The 19,743-nt window shown below is 52.1% G+C and overlaps 9 protein-coding genes across 9 annotated transcripts; 5 read left to right on the forward strand and 4 right to left on the reverse strand.

Moving 5' to 3' along the window:
* Positions 1-769: 769 nt before the first annotated feature.
* Positions 770-3,133, forward strand: MYCFIDRAFT_151356 (uncharacterized protein; the record flags this gene model as incomplete). The annotated part of the gene is made up of 3 exons (XM_007925444.1): positions 770-854; positions 921-1,155; positions 1,216-3,133. 3 exons carry the CDS (start codon positions 770-772, stop codon positions 3,023-3,025), a joined length of 2,130 nt encoding a protein of 709 aa, XP_007923635.1. The 3' UTR covers positions 3,026-3,133.
* Positions 3,134-3,149: 16 nt separating this feature from the next.
* On the reverse strand, positions 3,150-6,303 carry MYCFIDRAFT_186587 (uncharacterized protein; the record flags this gene model as incomplete). The annotated part of the gene is made up of 3 exons (XM_007925445.1): positions 3,150-3,749; positions 3,891-5,764; positions 6,129-6,303. The coding sequence occupies 3 exons, from the start codon at positions 6,301-6,303 to the stop codon at positions 3,150-3,152; spliced, it is 2,649 nt and encodes an 882-aa protein (XP_007923636.1).
* Positions 6,100-8,048, forward strand: MYCFIDRAFT_60839 (uncharacterized protein; the record flags this gene model as incomplete). The annotated part of the gene is made up of 2 exons (XM_007924480.1): positions 6,100-6,693; positions 6,744-8,048. The coding sequence occupies exons 1-2, from the start codon at positions 6,286-6,288 to the stop codon at positions 8,046-8,048; spliced, it is 1,713 nt and encodes a 570-aa protein (XP_007922671.1). The 5' UTR covers positions 6,100-6,285.
* A 472-nt stretch (positions 8,049-8,520) lies between these two features.
* MYCFIDRAFT_45202 (glycosyltransferase family 31 protein) lies at positions 8,521-9,798 on the reverse strand (the record flags this gene model as incomplete). The annotated part of the gene is made up of 1 exon (XM_007924312.1): positions 8,521-9,798. One exon carries the CDS (start codon positions 9,796-9,798, stop codon positions 8,521-8,523), a length of 1,278 nt encoding a protein of 425 aa, XP_007922503.1.
* Positions 9,799-10,241: 443 nt separating this feature from the next.
* On the forward strand, positions 10,242-11,189 carry MYCFIDRAFT_210473 (uncharacterized protein). The gene has a single exon (XM_007925446.1). The coding sequence runs from the start codon at positions 10,320-10,322 to the stop codon at positions 11,142-11,144; it is 825 nt and encodes a 274-aa protein (XP_007923637.1). The 5' UTR covers positions 10,242-10,319; the 3' UTR covers positions 11,145-11,189.
* Positions 11,190-11,595: 406 nt separating this feature from the next.
* MYCFIDRAFT_84470 (uncharacterized protein) lies at positions 11,596-12,927 on the reverse strand (the record flags this gene model as incomplete). Its single annotated transcript, XM_007924709.1, has 1 exon — positions 11,596-12,927. The coding sequence occupies one exon, from the start codon at positions 12,925-12,927 to the stop codon at positions 11,596-11,598; it is 1,332 nt and encodes a 443-aa protein (XP_007922900.1).
* A 601-nt stretch (positions 12,928-13,528) lies between these two features.
* On the forward strand, positions 13,529-14,475 carry MYCFIDRAFT_151365 (uncharacterized protein; the record flags this gene model as incomplete). The annotated part of the gene is made up of 1 exon (XM_007925447.1): positions 13,529-14,475. One exon carries the CDS (start codon positions 13,529-13,531, stop codon positions 14,405-14,407), a length of 879 nt encoding a protein of 292 aa, XP_007923638.1. The 3' UTR covers positions 14,408-14,475.
* On the reverse strand, positions 14,442-18,041 carry MYCFIDRAFT_172094 (uncharacterized protein; the record flags this gene model as incomplete). The annotated part of the gene is made up of 18 exons (XM_007925448.1): positions 14,442-14,486; positions 14,524-14,628; positions 14,658-14,801; positions 14,837-15,005; positions 15,035-15,113; positions 15,142-15,391; positions 15,432-15,513; positions 15,537-15,655; positions 15,689-16,380; positions 16,407-16,647; positions 16,678-16,756; positions 16,788-16,952; positions 16,979-17,178; positions 17,222-17,398; positions 17,425-17,594; positions 17,633-17,708; positions 17,746-17,997; positions 18,027-18,041. 18 exons carry the CDS (start codon positions 18,039-18,041, stop codon positions 14,442-14,444), a joined length of 3,060 nt encoding a protein of 1,019 aa, XP_007923639.1.
* A 554-nt stretch (positions 18,042-18,595) lies between these two features.
* On the forward strand, positions 18,596-19,186 carry MYCFIDRAFT_101380 (uncharacterized protein; the record flags this gene model as incomplete). Its single annotated transcript, XM_007925449.1, has 1 exon — positions 18,596-19,186. A coding segment is annotated over one exon (591 nt), but the record flags the coding sequence as incomplete, so codon positions are not given.
* Positions 19,187-19,743: the final 557 nt, after the last annotated feature.

Consider the following 19,743-nt stretch of genomic DNA (forward strand, 5'->3'; position numbering starts at 1 on the left):
TACCTATATAGCTAATATTGCTTCCCTTATATACGTACGACTCGGACGAAGAAAGCGACCTTCTAATATAGCGCGACCTCGCCTCGAAGTAACGATTAAACGGCTTAATCTCTTAAGAGCCGGATATACGATTAAATTAGCTTAAATAGATAGAAGCGGTACTAGCTAAGAACCTGTTTCTATAACTCTAGCCTTATCTACTGCACCCTCGCTACTAACCGGAGGCTACTTAGAAGAAGAGATATTTCTATAAAGCACTAAAGAAGTCGGCTAGATACAAAGGTAAGGTAATAGCGACTAGTAGTGCGGCCTATTTAGTAAAGATTAAAGATATATAGGATAGTAGTAGCTAGCTATTTACTCTAGCGTAGAAAGTAGTCTTTATATGCTCGAGATATAGGCCTACTTATAAAGTCGTAGATTACATAATTAACGCTAAGTATGCGCTAAGACGGCTACTACCTAATATCTACGTTATTTAGTCGACAATTCTACCTCTATATATTTACCTGTCTATTTACAAGCTACTTATTAGTCTATATCCCGACAATGGCACCCCTATCGAACGTTTCCATCGAGATTTACGTATGGATTACTATGGAAAGCGCGATTTTACGTTTGGCTTAAATCCCCGAGCTGGGCGAGGGGCGGAGTGTGTGACAGAGCCTCGGATATAAGACGCGCAGGGTTGGCCACGAGGTTCCATCAAGGTCGAGCTCTGTTTCTCGTGCGTCTCTAAGTTATTAGAACTACCCTTCATTGGTTCAGGATGCGTTGCCTTCGTTCTTCTGTAGCTGCAGTCGCTGCACTGATCTCGCTCGTGGGCGCGCAGACCTTCCGGCGACTTGGCACCTGTAAGTGCACACTGTCTCTCTCGCTGTAACGTCTTGCACAGATCCATACTGACTGTGAATCCAAAGGTCCAACTCTTGGTTGTGTTATTCCACCAGATCAGCAAGACTTCCTGGCTGGACAGTACTTCGATATCAGGGTCGAGGTCCACGCTCCAGTGAATGGATCAGAAGCGACAGATGGCATTCCTGATGTGAACTTCAGCTTCACCATTGGCAAAGTTGGTGCCGAGGCCAAGAGTGCTTCAGAGTTCCTGGGTTTAGGTGAGCCAGAGCTTGAAACTTGGGACTTTAGCTGGTACGAGTAAGTAAAACCGATGGTCCCCAGTTACGCGACCAAAACTCGATGCTAAGCATTTCCCAGAGACCTGTTCGCACAAGATGCTAAAACACCTTCCATGGTCAACGTGGCTTCAAAGGCATGGCGAAGAGTGGCTTTGTACGAGCCCGGAGACTATGTGGCAACTCTGAAATACAACCACACGGAGACAGTCGCTCACTGGCACGTCCGAGACATCGAACAGGTCCGCAAGACCAAGAATGTCCTCCTTTTCATCGGAGACGGCATGACCACAAATATGATCACTGCTGCTCGTCTCATTGCACACAAGACGATCAATGGCAAATATCAGAGCACTCTAGCTTTGGACAAGTTCCCCGTGGTCGGTCACCAGATGACACACTCGATCGACTCGTTCATTACTGATTCTGCCAACTCCGCGACCGCTTTGTATTCTGGACACAAATCAGTTGTCAATGCGCTTGGTGTCTATGGAGACTCATCTCCAGATCCATTCGATGACCCCAAGGTCGAGTCGATCGCCGAGATCTTCCACCGACTCTATGCGGGCCATGTTGGTATCGTTTCGACCGCCTACATTGCAGATGCTACTCCAGCTGCTCTTACTGCCCACACTAGAGATCGAGGCGAATATCCACATGTTATCGATACCTTTATCCATGGTGTGGTGAACTACACCTGGACTGAATGGTCCGGACCTGATGTTCTCTTCGGAGGTGGGGCTGAGAACTTCTGTGCCAAGAAACTTGGTGGCGATACGTATAAGGATCAAGACTATTACAAGGTGTTCGGAGATGCTGGATACAACGTGGTATACAACAAGACCACTCTCGATGCTACGCCAAGTGACCAACGCACTCTGGGCATCTTCACAAAATCAAACATGGCAAAGTGGCTCGACAGGAATATCTACACGGCCAACCTCAACCAGGGCAAGAATTATCCGGACTGCCAGGGCGGTAACGCAACCGATCAGCCTGGACTCAAGGAGATGACGCTCAAGGCCATCGACATCCTCCACAACCGCGCTGGAGACAAAGGCTGGTTCATCATGTCCGAAGCCGCTTCAGTGGACAAGATGATGCACGTTCTCGACTACGACCGTGCTCTTGGTGAGCTGTTGGAGCTCGATGACACTGTAAAGCACTCAATCGAGCACCTTAAGGAGTTGGGCATCTTCAAGGACACGTTGATCGTGGTTACAGCTGATCACGGCCATGGTTTCGATGTCTTCGGTTCTTACGACACCAAGTACGCCGACGCTCAGGGCAACGACCGCGACAAGCGCCATGCTGTCGGAACATACGCAGAGTCTGGCCTCTCCCAGTACATCAATACGGGCAATCTCCGATACTCTGATAGCAACTTCCCGTCCAACTGGGATCCTCGATATACTCTCGCGCAAGGTGTCGGTGCCAACCCAGATCATCGCGAGAACTATCGTGTCCACAAAGACGGACCAAGAGTCCCCGCTAAGAACATCACTGGTTTCTCAAGTACCGACTTTTTCGTGAACCCAACAGATGATCAGAATGGATTTATCGTCAATGGAACGCTTCCAACTTCCGCCGACCAGGGCGTCCACTCTCTGACCGACGTCGCTCTGTTCGCGATGGGCCCTTGTCAAGAAATCTTCGGCGGCGTATACAACTCCATTGATGTTTTCTTCAAAATGGCAGATTGTCTTGGTTTGAGTGAGGTCAAGTCTAAGAATGGCCATGATTACAAGGACCACAAGGACAACTGGGGCAAGGGAGGTCCAGAGAATTATCATCGTTATGACGAGTCCAAACCTATGTATGGTGGACGTGGTGGATGGCATACGCAGCCTAAACCCAGAAGTTTCAAGGATGCTGAGAACCCGAGGCACTAGATTCTGAATGCGTAGTATTTCAATGAATAGCCATGATGTGGATGACAGGACGCAGGAAAAGCACATGATAGTATGTATAGTGATGCTAATCCACGACCATTTATTTAGTCCCTGCAGCATCGCGTCAACCAAAGAATGAATTCTTCGACACTTCCCAAAAATTGTCGAAAAAGCCCATCGCCAGCACACCGTTCAATCCTTTCGCGAGCATTGTCTTGTCCATCACTACAAAGTCCGGTTGACCACTCCCCGGCATCATCGGTACAAGCCGTGCCGCGACCTCAAGCATCGAAGCATCAGATCCCCAAACAACCAATTCCAGTCTGCCCATAGGCAGAGGTCTCAGAAATATCGCGGCCAAACCGAGATCAGCCAAGTCGTCATAGTGGCCTGGACTTCCAAAGAAGTGTCGAATGGAAATGCTCCTGCCTTGATCGATCTGGATGGGATGGTCCTTGAAGAAACCGGAAGGCAGATCGTTGCCGATCGCAACGCTGATGATGTTGCCTGTTGAGGTAAATGCTTCGTCCCAGTCCTCACTGATGATTGTGTCAGCAGCAAAGTATTGGCAGAGGTTACGGGATATCTGCAGTGCAATGTGATGTGCTTGCTTTGAATGCTGCAAAATCTGAAATGGCCCTTGGGTGCGCAGTATTGAGTCCATTTGTCCTAGCTGGCTGCCCATGCGGCGGATGCTTGGACGAGTGTTGTCTGATGAGGTGGCCTCAAAGCCCCAAGTACCATTGATGAGCTCGAGATTCCAGTCTTGACCCTGATCTCTGCTCACAAGCAGCGATATCTCATGTCTGTCTATGGTGACGAAGCTGCAGTGGCCAAAGTAATGTGGAACATAGAACATTCTCACGTTGGCTGTGCTGATCGCGCATGCCAATGTCGTAGGATCGAAGGAGACATCTAAGCGTCCAATTTGCGCAGGATTTATCAAGTTTAAAACTCGGAAGCCGTGCTTGGAACCAGTATCTCCTGGGTTGGCCACCACGAGCGAGAAATCTTGGAACGTGATTGGCGCTCTGCCAACGTTGGCAATGTTGAGATCAATCTGCTGCTGATAGAAGTCTCTCAGAGGAGTCGTGGTGAAGACGCCATCCCACCAATGTGGTTTGCCAGCGAATTCAAAGTATTCGCTGTTTGCGCCAGCCTCGCGAATGAGCTGGCTCTGGAGACGAGAATTGTACGGAGGGACGTTATCGTCGGCTCCGCCGTGCTGCTGAAGCACAGGTATGCCCTTCGCGTTTGCGAGCAAGAGCTCATGTCGATAGGGCAGAAGGCCTGATTGTATAATTGATGTACGAAGGGGGTCACTGGGCTGCCAGAACGTGTACGGCACATAGTTCTGTATCGATGAGTAGCCACTTATAGGACTTGCAGCGATGACCTTGTCCGGCCAATGCGTCAAAGCATACCATACGCCTTGACCTCCATTCGAATGGCCAGCGACGAGCCACTGCTGAGTGTTAACACCTGGTCCTTGCCACTCGTTGACTTCGATCCAATCTGGGATCATCTCCACTGCAGCTTCAACGTCTGGGAATCCGAAAGCATGCCAGTCATCGCCAGCCCACGGCGTGACGCCTGTTGGATATAATACCCAGGCAGGCAAATCTGGAAGTGGTTGCAAAGCCAGCCTTACGCTGTCCCATTCCGCTTCGACCCCGGCGCCATGAAATCCAAGCAGCACTGGCAATGTTGAGTTCGGCGGTACTGTATCGACAGCTCGTCGAGAAGGCGGTCGGAGAATAGCGTAAGAGACAATGCCACCGGGATGAGGAAAAGTGACTTTGTGAGGCTCACCTGGATTGCGGCGCATGGGCTCTGCTAGAATGGTCAATGTTTCAATGCGGTCTCTACCGGCCACTCGAAATTTGAAGTCCAGCCTGATCCGCCAGTCGAGCCTCACGCATCGCACGCGGAAAGCCACTGGCCTCGTCTGGCCAGGAGCGATACGTATCTCCTCGGTAAGCCACAGGTCTGCCAGACAGGCGTTGTGTGTAGCCTCGACAGCGGAAATGGTGACTTCCTCGTCTCCATCATTGCGTAACAAAGCAGACCCGAATGGACTGGCTAGACCTTGGCCAGAAGGCGAGTTGATCGTGTCGGAAATGAGCACCTTTCCAACATGCTTCAGTCCTGCATAGCTATAGTCCAATCGCAGGGTGATGTTCATAGCTGGCCTCTCTACTCCACCGAAGGCTCTAACATCTCTCACGATCCTGACGTCGATGCGATGGATGCCAGGCGTCAAGCGCAGGACTGGCGAAGCTCGACTGTAGTCGTAGAAGTCGCCACCAAAGTAGTGAACATGGTCAATCCACCACTCGAGGAGCTGTGGAGCAGAGAGGGTATAAATCTCAGTCTTGTTGGACTGGACATATATCTCACCCCTTATCCATGCTTGCCATTGATACGCTGCCCAGCCGTATGCATTCCTCAGAGCTTCCCAGTCAACATTCTGAAAGTCGACGGACAAGGTGGCACCGTTCCTCTGGACGCTCGGCTCGGTGAGCTGTGCTGTGACATTCGACCAGCCGGTGGTTCCATTAACGGGCAACGAGCTTCTGAAGACCGCATTTGGGTCATATGCAAGAGATCTGAAGCCGCCAAAGTGTTCAAGAGGATCGGCAGCCCAAAGCGCCTCGCGAGTACCGATCTGAAATGGCCCTAGCAGAAGCCATTCGTGCGAGAATTGGAAAGTTGGCAAGGAAGGTAAGGCGTTTGTGACTGGCGATATTGTAGTGATCTGAGCCAGCGAGCTCCAGATGCTGCTCAAGCTCAACAGCATATTGCTCGCGCTGGGACAAGGTCAATAGTATTAGCATGGCATGTCTGTGCCTCGGACTGGAGGCATATGAGATTGTAGGGTCATGTCCATACATGTGTACTTATGATGGTGATGCTCATTCTCATGCCCACTGTACTCTCATTTGCATGCCCACGGTATGCCTCCACTACCACTGCATGCTCTTATGAGATCGTTGAGATTGGCTTGGTCTGCGATTGCGAGCACGCGATCCGCCCACATCAGCCACAGCGCAACCCACCACTGGCACTGAGGACACGACACGAATCGCCTGCACTCCATCACCATCCATATCTGTAGCACGCGGCGCGGCGAACACGACGAGAAAGCACAGCAACAACTCCCACGAGCCGACACCATACAGTGCGATGGTGATGGCCTGGTCGCGGTAGCCGCCGACACATTCTCCCTTCTCACAGCCAGCCTCGGGCTTGAGCTCGACATGCCCACTCACGCTCATGCTACGGAAGGTCTCGAGCAGCGCAGACGCTCCTCTTCAATCAATCCTGCGCCGCAGAAGTTCAAGTTCCCAGACTTCCACCACGAGAGCGCCATCACCGACGACGGGGAGGTTATTTCGCGCGGACCAAGCCCCAGACCTCTGCCGAATGGACTCCCTCCAGGCCTGCATTCGAGCGAACGATGGCCCGCTGCAAAAAGAGATTCGAATAGGGGCAGTCGAGCTGGATGGGCGGCGAACGGGTATGCTGGTAAGACCAGACATGGCAGGCAAAAGAGCTTGAGTGAGGCCATTCATACCATTCGGACACGAGGGAGGACTGCGAGCATTAGCGAGAACGCGCATGAGATTGCCGAATCACTCAAGGCTCCTGTCTCATTCAAGCTAGTCGTAGGTCCAAGCCTGTGTATACACTTGCAATCTGGGCTAATCTTTCAAAGCTCCTCTGTGCCTTTTGGTACTCCACATCCATCCTCACCAATACCTCGTCCAAGGCCATCTTGACTGCACTGCCGAAACCTGTGACTCTAACCATCATACAATTCGCCCTGGTCTCGTTCTGGTGCATGTTCTTGTCCTGGCTTGCTAAGCGCAATGCCATCATACGAAATGCCATGCCGGTGCTGAAGAACGGCATTCGAAAGCCTAGCAAGGACATCATCATGGCCACTCTCCCCTTGACCGCATTCCAGATCGGAGGCCATATTCTCAACTCGGATGCCATGTCCAAAATTCCTGTCTCGCTGGTCCACACGATCAAAGGCCTTTCGCCTCTCATGACCGTGCTCGCTTATCGACTGTTCCTGAACGTCAAATACTCCGCCCCTACTTACCTATCATTAATACCGCTTACCATTGGAGTCATCCTTGCCTGCTCCGCAAGCTTCAAGGCGAACTTCCTAGGACTGCTGAATGCTTTTGGCAGCGCCATTCTCTTCGTCACTCAAAACATCGTCTCCAAGAAGATATTCACCGACTCTGCCCGCGCTGAAGCAGATGGCGTACCTATCGGACGACGCAAACCCGACAAGCTCAACCTATTATGCTACTCCTCACTCATGGCACTTGGCTTCACCTTTCCAATTTGGCTTTGGTCCGAGGGCTTTGCACTCATGGCAGACTTCTATCACGATGCGTCTATCGATCTCAGAGTACGACCGGGTTCTCTCGACCACGGCAGGTTGACCTTGGAATTCCTCTTCAATGGAACATTCCATTTTGCCCAAAGCCTGGTAGCATTCGTTTTACTCGGCATGACTTCGCCTGTGACTTACTCGGTCGCAAGCTTGATCAAAAGAGTCGTGGTCATTATGTTCGCCATAGTCTGGTTCGGCAATCCTATGACTGGAGTACAAGGCTTTGGCTTTCTGCTCACTTTTGTCGGACTTTATCTCTATGATCGAACGTCAGATGCTGAGAAGCAGGATAGGAAGGTTCGGGAGCGAGAAGCAGCCAAGGATCATTTGCTACCTCTTAATCTTGGAGATGCGAAAAAGAACGACGCTGGTCCAGGCGCGGCGTTCACGCAATCGCCAATGACGACGGAAGAACATGGGCCAAGGCATAGCTTTGGTGGCATGAATGGCTACGCGAATGGAGATCCCGGGAGTGGTCCGGGGAGACCTTATAATTCGTCGCCGAACGCCAATGGCTTCCCAATATCTTTGCCGCTTGGAACAAAAGCTGCAGAGACTTGGAATCAGAGCGATGTGGCAAAACAGCAAGCCGCTAGCACTGCACGATAACGAGCATAGATTCATAAGCTAAAGACTTTCAGCAGCAAGCCCCATCATTGACTCGAGTTTCAATCTAAACTGCCCAGGCTAGAAGATTGCCATGAGTGCGAGGCCTTGGTAGTTGAGTGACACCGCGCCGAGGCCATACCACGACACGGCGGCCAGCCGCGATTTGAGACATCCTGGACACTGCCCGACAGCTCGATTGTTCCTGAGCAGCAGAGCGTCGAGGCCACAAGATAAGTCAGCTCACACAATCTAGGTGATCCTAGCAAAGCAGCTTGGAACCTTTTAATTGACAGAGCGGTCGACACGCCATTGATCGAGCCGGGCAATTTAATTCACCGGACTGCAACGCGCCGACCTGATAACTCTTGCAGCTAGATGGGCGTTTCATTCCATTGGAAAGTGACGCGAGGTGACTGGACAATGACTTCTTCAGTAGGAGTATAATCGATGATCTTCTCTTCTAGGCTCGATTTCAGGGAGGACATGGCTCAATCTGATCAGCAAAACGCTGCGCTCTTGCCAGCAGCCAGCGCGATTGGACGCCATTCTTAGAGGCTCCCATTCTCGGCACGCTTGAGAATTTGCATTTAGCATCTGCGAAGGAGTATTGCACGCACGAGGGATGATCAACGCAGGTTTGTCGGCACTGATCCATATCCGTGTCATCTTTTCCGATGTCCAAGTCGCCGCTATAATTATCCCAGTCGTCCACCCTGCCAGATCGAATAAGTAGGCGCGGCATTATGAACGAGCTGAAGATATCGCTATGTCGAATCATACGGCCTGGCTTCTCTCGCATCCATTGTTGCTCGAATTTCCAGAGCTCGCCAATATCGCCAGGAAACAAGCCATGATATGAGCCTGCTGGAGAACACCAAAGCCTTTTACCGTTGTTCTGCGAAGAGAAGTCCAACTTCGCTGGGCCTTCTTGTTGCAGCAGAGGCCAGGCTGGCGATAGAGTGGTCTTAGATTGCGCCAGCACTCTGCCCAGCACAACATCGCCGTGCTCACTGTTCGCAACATAGCGCTCCCATCCGACTTGGCTGTTGCTGTAATGCTGCACTATAATCTCCATTGCAGTCTTCGACAGTACGATGCCCGCGCCTGCGTGAGCATACTCACTTCCATCGAACCACCTGCCAGATCCAAAGTAGTATGATTGGGTATGATCGAAGGCCTTCAACCAGGACAGCAGTGTGCTCCAGAACAGATAAGTGTCTGTCTCGAGTAGAATGTACCATGCGGCGTCAGGGTACTCTGCCAAGGTGCGTTCGACCATCGGGAGCCACTTCCACTTGTCTAGATTCTTCATGGTCTCTTCCGGTCGCCATATTTCTTCGTCTTCCAAAGCATCGGGTCCAGATTTATGAACGCGTCTCCACAGCTCGAAATCGGGATTGGAGAGGCGGATCTTCGCGCTCACGGAAGCCAATGGGTCTAATAAGTGATGACCCTGATACTTCTCCTTCAGATCTGAGAAGATGAGGTAGTTGGGATAGCACTGCAGAGTCGTGTCGAAGTGCATAGGAAGCCGCTCCTCAAGCTCCGCGACACTGGTCTTCAGCACTACGACCGTGTCGTTCGCGCCTGGAAGCTGCGAACATGGTAAGAAACGCTCTGACTTGTTTCGCTGTGGCTTTACGGACTGATTGCGGCTTTGGCCGAGAATCAGATACCACAGGACGCTGAGCGTGAGTGTGAGAGCAAATAGCTCCACGAGTGATTTTGGGCGCGGTGCTCGAAAATGCATGCTCATAACATACAATAACGTAGGTATAGCTGCGAGACCATTCATTCATCGCAGCTGCCGACCTGTGCTCTACATACGCCTCCCACTATCCCACCCCACTGTGATCAACCGAGGCTGAAGTCGACGGGAAGGAAACCTTAACTTCGTGACATTCGCTGGTAAAGAAGAAGTGCGTGTAGTGTCCAGGCCATGACGAGAGTGCTCGAACAGCTGAAGGCCACGGCAACGCAGACGTTGTGCTGGACTGTCCATGCAGTGAAGTGAGTAAGGTTACTGTCTCAGCCAAGACCAGGTATCCCGCATATATACAGCAAAAAGAACCGGATTGGATATTTAACCTGTTATTCGAGCCCTCTAGTCATCAACTGTCAGCCATTTGGATAGCATCACAGCAGCACCATTGACTCGAAACATATATAATTCGCGATTCCGAACGGTAAAGTGTCTTTGATGTCTTCTTAAGAACAGCAATCAGCGCTCACGCAATCTACACGCACAGTACCAGTCTGAGCAAGCGAGCAATGGCAACGACCACCACACCCACGGCAGCCAATGCCACTTCAAACCTCAAAGTCACCAAGCGGCCTTGGAATGCCAGAGGCCATGCCGATCACGGCTGGCTTTACACCTTCCATACATTCTCCTTCGCCAGCTACTATGACCCACGATACGAGTCTTTCGGTCCTCTCCGCGTGATCAACGAGGACAGGGTGGAGCGAGGCACAGGCTTCGGAACCCACAGCCATGCAGAGTTCGGAATCTGGTCGTACATCGTAAATGGCGAGCTCGAGCATAAGGACAGCATGGGCAATCTGGAAAACCTCGGACGAGGCGAAGTTCAATTCACAAATGCCGGCACAGGTATCCGGCACTCCGAGTACAACCGAAACGAGCAGCAAGATTGCCATTTCTTGCAAATCTGGGCCAAGCCAAACGTGCGTGCCCTGAAGCCTTCATATTGCACTAGAAAGTATTCCGACGAGGTGAAAATGGACACGCTCGTGAGGATGGTGGAGTCGACGGATCGGCATAGTGGTACAGATGGCGCGACAGAGCCGATTCCGATTTATGCGGATTTGAGTATGGATGCTAGCATCTTAGCTCCTGGCAAGAGCGTGGAGCATGAGATTGTGGGCGCTGGAGATCGTAATGTGTATGTGCACGTCGTCATGAGTGATCGCAAGCAGCCGAACAGCGGCGGTGCGAAGATTGAAGTTGGCGGCGTCGAACTTGGGGAAGGCGATGGAGCATTTGTCAAAGGTGCGAAAGCACCGGGGAAGATAGAGGTCAGGAGTGTTGGGGATAGGCCAGCTGAGTTCTTGTTGTTTGATATGGGAGAGAAATAGTCGACAGTTAAAATTGAGACAGAAAGTCATCTCTTCACGACAACGCCATACGCTTCGCCGACGATTGACTTGTAGCACGGACAAAAGTAATGCATTTGATAGGCTCAGCAGTCTCAGGCCGTACTTCGTTACGTTCAGCCCATCTCGTTCTACACCGAAGTTTTCGAATGCGTTACCTTACCTAAAAAATTCTTTCACCAACCATCACTGACGGACCACCGTCGTAAAGATAGAGCTTGGCGATGGGCACTGGGGTTTAAGAAATCTTCGAGAGCGAAATGATGAGGTGGTCTTGAAATCGGCAGCTCGGTTCAAATGTCATATGCAGTCCAATGCCTTCTGCAGAAGGAGGCTCTATCTCAGCCGGAGTCCAGCAACCGTCAATGTGATTTGGTATCCAACAAGAAGAGTATGGGCCAATTTGGCAATGGATTCAACGCCAAGTTCAGTTTCAGTCACCATATGCCTCCTTGGGAAATGCATCCCATTCCTGCTTGAACTTGTATGCACTCTTTCCCGCCCAGAGTGGTCCTGTGCGACGGCGGCCAGTAAACTCCATACTTTCGTTAAAGAGTCCGTGAAACGTGCCACGAACATTGCCATTGCCTTCAAAGGCGATTTCCCCAAAGCAGCCCTTTCCGAATCTCAGGCCGCCCTCCCAACTATCCCTCGCACGCCATCCAAAACTCACAGACCTGGCAAAGTCGATGTCGTCCATCTTGATGTTGCCAGACTTCATCGCAATCTCGAAGCCGCCCCAAGTAATTCCGCTCTCATTGTCGACGCAGATGAACAGGCGGAAGTTGTCGGCTTCTTCTGGAAGCTGCTCGGCGACTTGAGGGCAGGATATCGTGTAGACGCCAGTAATGTTTAGTTGACGTTCGGAAATGTCGGCTCGAGTATCCATGGCATCCGGATCGAAGAGATAGCCTTCATGCTTGATGGGCGAAGCGCGCCGGATGCTGGGCGTGCTCCGAGGTCCGGTTGGCTCTCGCTTGATATGAGGTTCCTTCTTGACATTCGCTTCCTTCTTTGTTGTAGCTGAGGTCTTCGGGGTTCCACCCGATGAGCGTTGAAAGACATTTTCCGGGTCATTGCGTGGATCTTGTCGAGGCCCGTCTGGAAACTCTTGGTAAGATGGACCACTCCATGGTGCTGACTTGCGGGCGGTCTGCTTTGTACGACCAGCTGATGGAGTCTTCTGAACGCCTGCATGTGGCGTCATGGTAGCAACTGCCGACTTGGCCTGACTTGCCTTCGTTGCAGGAGTCTTGGTGAGCTGTTTTGGAGCTTCAACTTTGGCGGGCGTTGTTTTCTGCTTCTTTGAAGAGGTAGCACCAGCCTGGTCGATGTCGATAGAAATGTCGCCGACTCGAACACTGACTTTGGTCTTCTTCGCGGAGGACTCGACGTCGTCTTCTCGCGCCCTCTTCGTGCCCTTCCCAGAATCTGCTTTCGAGGCTCTGCGCAATGCCGCGGCGTACTCCTTTTTCATGGAGCTTTCCATATCGGCCAGATGTGCCGGCTGAGCCTTCAGCTTGCCTTGGGACAGCGCTTGTTGCAGGCGGACTTTCGCCGTGTCCTTGACCTTGGAGCGCTGAAGGCCATAGTGGATGAGTTGCGCTTCATAAAAATGGCCGACTTGGTCTTTGGCCTTGCCACTTAAGAGGTCCCGAATTTCTGATGGAGCCGCTCGAGCATGTCTCTTGCCTTCGCCGCCCACGTCGACAAGCAGCACGTCGCGGTAGATAAACTCTCCTCGTACCACTGCTGAGTCCGCCATGGCGATGGAAGTTGAGGGTTCGCGTTTCGTGCAGAAGGTTTGCAGCGTGGCCAAGTGGTTGGAACTTGGAAGATGCCGGTCAGAGCCTCAGGGGTCAAAAGTAGTGGCAAAACGCGCCAAGACAATGTGGAAGTGAATGAGAAATGCAGTGGGAATGCCATTCTACCAACTCTGTACATCTACCTGTTTCAATATGTCTTAAGATGACTCTCGTTGCGCTGACCACATGCTGGTGCCTGTGAGCTCCGACAAACCGACAGTCGGAGCGTCTGCCAACACTTTTGCCTTCGCAAGAGGACGTGCGAGTCTAAGGGAGGTGGAGTCTCTTCCTGTGATGAAGGGTCCACGTATGATGAAGAAGAGATGATGTTGTGAACGAAAACTTTCAAAGGTTGACAGTCGCCCTGCAAGGTGAGAGCAGCTACATAGAATCGGAGGAACTTCGACCATGGCCAACGAATCAGAGCCCCTCCGCCAAAAGCCGTGCCATCGCATTTAACCGGCTCCTCATGGGCGGCTTGTCGTTGAGAGTAAACAACAATCAGGTGGGGATTTTTACAATCCAACCTGGAAATTCGATTGAACAACCGGACTTGACAAAATGGCAGACATCAGCGAGCTTGCAGCAGCCTCTCTTTTCAATACCAAAGGATGGGTAGCTGTTGTCACAGGTGGTGGTACCGGATTAGGCCTGATTACCGCTCGAAGTCTTGCCGCAAATGGAGTGAAAGTGTACATCACAGGTCGAAGGGTGGAAAAGCTGAAGGAAGCCGAGTTGACCGATAAAGCGAGCGGTGGCTCTATCATTGGGTTCCAGATGGATTGTACCGACAAGCAAAGCATCGAAGCTGGCGTTAAGACAATTGCAGAGAAGGAGAAATGCGTCAATCTGCTTGTCAACAACGCAGGCATCACATCTGTCAATTATGGCAAGGGCGGCCTACCTACAGGCAGTGTCGAGGACATTAGCAAAGAGATGATGAGCAACCAAACCTTCGACGACTGGCTAAGTGTCTACAAGATCAACGTGGCAAGCTACTACTTCACTTCAGCAGCATTCCTACCTCTGCTTTGTGCTGCCCGTGATCATGGTTATGCGGAAGCTGGGTCAATCTTGAACATCTCTTCGATCTCTGGCATCACCAAAGAAAGCCAAAACGGCCAGTTCTCTTACAACGCGTCGAAGGCCGGAACCATCAGCGTAACAGAACAGCTCGCTGTCGACTTCAAGCGACCTGGTATCGAGGTTCGTGTCAACACGCTCGCACCGGGATACTTCCCCTCTGAAATGACGCCAATCGCGAATGATGACGGCCAGGCTAAGGAACACTTCCGAAGACATGATGGGTGGGGTATTCCGTTTGGTCGAGCTGGTCATGCACGAGACTATGCGCAGGCTGTGCTCAACTTTGCTTGCAATGGATATGTTACTGGGTCGACATTGGTGATCGATGGAGGCTGGTTGTTGGCGCATGCTTGATAGGATGCAGGAGTATTTAAAGTCGGCGGTGAAGCTATGAAGTAGCGTTCATGTTTGCCATAAACCAGAGCCCATGTATCTCGTGTCTCCCATGTCGCGATGTCATTACTGCCCACGGCGTCCATGGCTATAGCGCGTTCTGCTGCGATACTGTCGATGCTCCTGGCAGCTACGACTGTTCTCAATCGCGTTGCTGGGAGCCCTCCAAGCGACCGCGTGTCCTTATTATCACCTTCGCTGCTTCGCCCACCTCTTGCCGGACCACAATGACTTTGAGACTGCGATTGAGAGCTGGGCAGCTGGGCTTCGACGATGGCGTGAAATGAGCGAGTAATCCTGAGAAGGCCTCGAGACTCGGAGGTGCATTTGATAGGCTTGTAGTATTTAGATGGTCCTTGCACTTTTCATCGGACCTAACTCCGACTTCACCTCGTCCGCTCTCGTGTTGCCCAGCTTCCTACGAACCAAGCACAACCATCCATCTTCACAATCCCGTGAATATCGGTCACCGAGATTCTGCGCGATCAGCATGGCTTTCCCATCGCAGCGACATTCCGAAGCGAGCAGCTCGGTGCTCTCTGCGTTTGCTTGGTCTGAGCTATGGTGATGCAGGCTCACGACGACGACTGCTCTCTCGCCGGACGGACTATAGCGACGAAGATCCGATTGTTCTCCGCACTGAGCGCCTCATACGAATCAGCCAAGTCTCTTCGCTCATGTCAGGCCTTTTTGACGGACCGACGAATTGGGGAAAGAGATGGAAATCCTGCAGTAAGCGCGTTGGATCTGCAATCGACATGAAGATGCGCCGAGGTCATACACGGCTCGAGTGTATGTCGAGTACATGAATGACACAGAAGCTGAATATAAATCTGGATTGCGCGGCGTAATCCGAGGAGATACGACAAATGGCGTCCCATTGGCACTCCATAGTCCCAACTCCTCGTCGAGACAAGCCATCGGTTGATCCGACATACTGGGAGACTGGAATCGACATTCAGTTTTGGATCTGCTCCGGCTTGACTTCTATGATCATATCAATCAATAGCGTCATCGTCCTGGATTGACCGACTTTATCGCGTCTTACTGGATCCTCGATCGCAATACTGCGATTGCCAAGCCATGAAACGCTTCAATTTCGAAAGAAAAAGCCACGAATAGACCTAGTCCTCTCACCATACACCACATATACTGCTCCATGGGAAGACTTCTCTCATACGCAGCATGCACGGAGCTCAAGATCGATCTCTAGGGTGTATATTTGATCAAATCTCAGGCAACAACTCTGTCAGGTGCGCTCTGGGACTTCCCTAATACCTGAGCAGATTCACATACCAGAGGGGGACAATGCCGCATTATCGAATCACACTCTGGCAGTGACCCTCCAATGGTAGGCGATATTATTCCGCTCCGCATGTGCCGAGATGTCGCCTGACGAGCTATGATCACTCGCCAGACGCTTCTTGTGGCAGATATTCTTGCTGGAACTGGACGATGATCAACTGCCTGGCAGGTCGGCGTTCCCGCAGCCTTGCAGACCGCCGCAACAAATGACTGTGCTGCCATTTTCCCAATAGGTGGCGTAGCAATGATTAGCATCCGCTTGGGTGCTGTCAAAGCTTTTGATGTCCGGAGTGCTCTTTCTTGTTGGCAGGTCCACGCTGGCGCAGCTCTTTGCGCAGCTCTTCCCGGTTTGATGTCTATTAGCCCTTGGCTCTGGCTTAATGAGAGCACACGTAAGACTAGCATGGCGCTCCAATGCGCTGTTCGGTTTGCTAGAAGTCCTCCCAATACGCCGTGGATTGGCACTCTATCGCAAGAGTCTTTCTGCACTGGCATCGTCCGCCTTCTTGATGGCCCTGCCGTCGCTCTGAGCCTCTTGCTCCGCCAGACCGCTGGTGTAGGTGGAGTTTTCAGATGTGTGCTCCGCTCAGTCGGCTTGGATGTTGGTGGAGCATTGGGCGCGACGAAGCCTTGCTTACTTCTTGATGAAGGTCACTGGTAATGCCGCGAATGTTGTCGCCAGACCGCAATCGGTGGCTGTCTTTCGGGTGGCCCTCGCTTGTCGCTGGTTGTTGGCGGTAGGGGTGTTCGTCGCTTCTTCGACTCCTGCCGCCGCGCAGGCTTGGTGATACTTTGCTACGCACCGTCAGCTTCTTGCGTTTTGGATGAATCATTGATGGAGATACAGTTGTGGTTCGGAGACTTCCCAGACATGCCGCTGTCATCGATGAAGACTGCTGCGCTGTTGACGGCAACCTAAGGCAAACCTCTCGCTGTCCGTTCTCAGTGGCAGATGAGGCGAGGACATGTAGCACTGCTACTCTGACCGCTTTGCGAGCACGTCGCCTTCATGGCTGGCATTCCTCACAGCAAACACAAACAACCCATAACAGCGGGCATGGCAGCGGGCACGATCGTGGACAAAGACAACAGAAAGGTCGGCGATTCAGTCAACATAGAAGGCGTCACAGGGTGGAAGACTCTTCTCCAAGCAGCTGCGAAAGGCAACAACATGATGAAAAGTTGTATGTCGGCCACTTTTCTAATGATCGTTGCTCATGGAATGACACGAGGTCGAGCAAATCATCTCTGTTAAGAAATGTGGCCTCCGTTCGTTCTGGGTGTTGACCGGTCTCAGTGGTCATGCTAATGGAGTCCTGATGGATAGCAGACCAGGGAGAGACCACACCAAGCAGATGAGAAGGAAAAGAGAAGAAGTTTAGGAGCGAAAGTTCCCCCTTTTGACCCTGCGCAGCTCGGACCAGCTTCTGGGTGAGCAGCATTGAGACCGGCGGCAGTAGTGCTGATCACAGAGCTCGTGCGTGATGACGGCGGCAGTGAAACGCTGAGGCTCTGCTGCAGCTCCGGCCTCTCCTTCGGCTTCTGAGCAACGATCGCGGCGTTGAGTACGGCGGAGACGGTGGGATGGCCAGGACACTCGACTGCGGATCGTTGCGAGCCACACTTGATTTCGAAGACAACACTGTTCTTGAAGACAAATTGGTGGTCGACACGGCATTGGCAGCCTGCCGTACGCTGCAGCAGCACTCCGTGAGAATCACCAGCACAAGCAGCTCTGCACAGCGAATCCACCACACTTCCTCAGCCGGCTTTCTGACGAGCTTGTGATGTTCAATCATGTTCATGACTGGCGCTCTCACGCCATACACGATCAAGAGCTCTGCTGTTCATTGCCGACCGATAAGATGCGAGAGAGATCACAACCGTAGAAAGAAAGTGAAAGGCTCCACACACGCAAGCTCGTTGTAGGCGCCTGGACACTGGGAGTGTAAAGCAGCTTGTGCCGATCTATGTTCTCTATCAACCCTTTACACCCAAGAGGCGGCAACAATACACCAACTATGTGCCGCGTTGCACCATGTCTCGGTATGTTGGTGCCATAGGACAATGGCCTTGTGTCTCTTTTGGGAAAGCGGTGTCTTTCCGTCAATTCCCGTGAACCCAAGAGCAATATTCACTTTCATCATGTGCCAAGAACAATCTTTCACTTGCTTCACATCTGGTTCACCTTGAGCCTTGAGCACAGACATAAAAGCACATGCTCGCGCTAAGAGTCCTTTCCTCTGCTCATATCTCAAGACACACTCCGACTCACCACTGTCTTCAACATCTCCTTTGCGACACACTTCGAGACGCGCCTTCAACACCAACACAATGCATCTGCCAAGCATCATTCCCGCGCTCTTGTCGCGCACATTACATCCTGAACCACACCCGAATCCGACACACAGCAGTGCCATGTCTGTGACTATTACACCTCGCTCCGACCTCACCGTGTCGACTGATGGTCTCTGCTCCGCTACGCAGACCTGCCTCGGCAGTCAATTTGGCGAGTCCTGCAGCGAATGGGGCTATTGTGGAGATTCTTCCGACCCAGCCTACTCTGGCGAAGGGTGCCAGCCAGCCTACGGGAAGTGTGCAGATACGAGTACTCTCAGCATCCCGGCATCGCTATCAACGGTCTCGCTATCGACTTTCTTGACCGTGACGGTCACGGCCGGATCTGTTTGCACTGAAACCACTTCTCTGCCGTCATCATCCGCATCGGCAGCTGCTGCACCTGAAGCCACTTCTCTGTCATCATCCTCCGCTCCGACCTACGCCGCCTCCTCTTCCGCTGCTGCGCCATCAAGCACCTCAAGACTTTCCTCTGACTCTGTGCAGTACGCTGAATATCTGGGCACCGGCAAGCCAGACGAGGGTTGGCCTACGGAAGACAGCTGGCTGTCTCTAGACCAGCTCTTCGAGGTGAATCAGAACCTCATGTCAACTTCATGCAAGCAGTGGAACGTGGCGGACAACTCGGCCGCAGAAATCTCGGACCTCAAATCCAGCATCGAGACAGTTGCCCAGAGCAGCGGCGTCGACGCGCGTTTCATCCTTGCCATCATGTTGCAAGAGAGCAACGGCTGCGTTCGCGCTCCGACCACCAGCTACAGCGTCACGAATCCTGGACTCATGCAATCATACCAAGGAATTGGAACCTGTAATCCTGGGACGGCAGTCGCGCCACAGCCAGTCAACCCGTGCCCAGCCAGCGACATCACACAAATGATCCAAGACGGCACCGACGGAACAGGCGAAGGGTCGACAAGCCTCACCGCAGCACTCGCCAAAGCTGGCACCGGCGATGTCTCGCGATACTACAAGGCCGCACGCATCTACAACTCAGGCTCCTTGGACAGCTCTGGCTTGCTTCAGGCTGGAGTTGCGACTCACTGCTACTCTTCTGATGTTGCCAATCGCTTGCTAGGCTGGTCTGCAGCTCCGAGCAAGTGCACATTGAACGGATCGACATCTTGAGCATTTCGATAACACGAGGCACAAGAGGGGTATGTGGTACCTACCTTATTAGGAACGGGGGTGGATTCCTTTCTTTTTTCGGAATTTTAGGGCTTGCGAACTACAGGCGGCGGCGCCATAGGGTTTATTTTTTCGATTGGATCAATGTGTACTGAATGAATGAATGGGGAGGCGACATTCCATTATTACATGATACCATACGACTTGCGAACTACATACAAACAGGCGAACGAAGAAAAGGGGGGGGGGGGGGGGGCTGCAGTTTAACAAATAACACTGCTCGCACCCGACGGTCGGCGAATATAGAATACCACACCTATGCCGACTCACCCCTCACAGATTCGTTACCTTCGTGAGCTCCACGGCGGTGAGAGGAAATATCTTGCGATCTCAGCGGACATGACCGGGGAATAAGCCTGCCGAAACTTTCTTCTGTCAGTGAGAGAGACGCGCGAGAACCGATCTTCCGTCATGTCCCACCGCCTAGACATTGTTAAGGAGATGGACGA

The sequence above is a fragment of the Pseudocercospora fijiensis genome (genome assembly GCF_000340215.1).
Source record: "Pseudocercospora fijiensis CIRAD86 unplaced genomic scaffold MYCFIscaffold_2, whole genome shotgun sequence".
Lineage (NCBI taxonomy): Eukaryota > Fungi > Ascomycota > Dothideomycetes > Mycosphaerellales > Mycosphaerellaceae > Pseudocercospora > Pseudocercospora fijiensis.

What these genes read in the sequence shown, in the direction of transcription:
- MYCFIDRAFT_210473 (XM_007925446.1), top strand. Translation starts at nt 10,320, where the DNA reads ATGGCAACGACCACCACACCCACGGCAGCCAATGCCACTTCAAACCTC.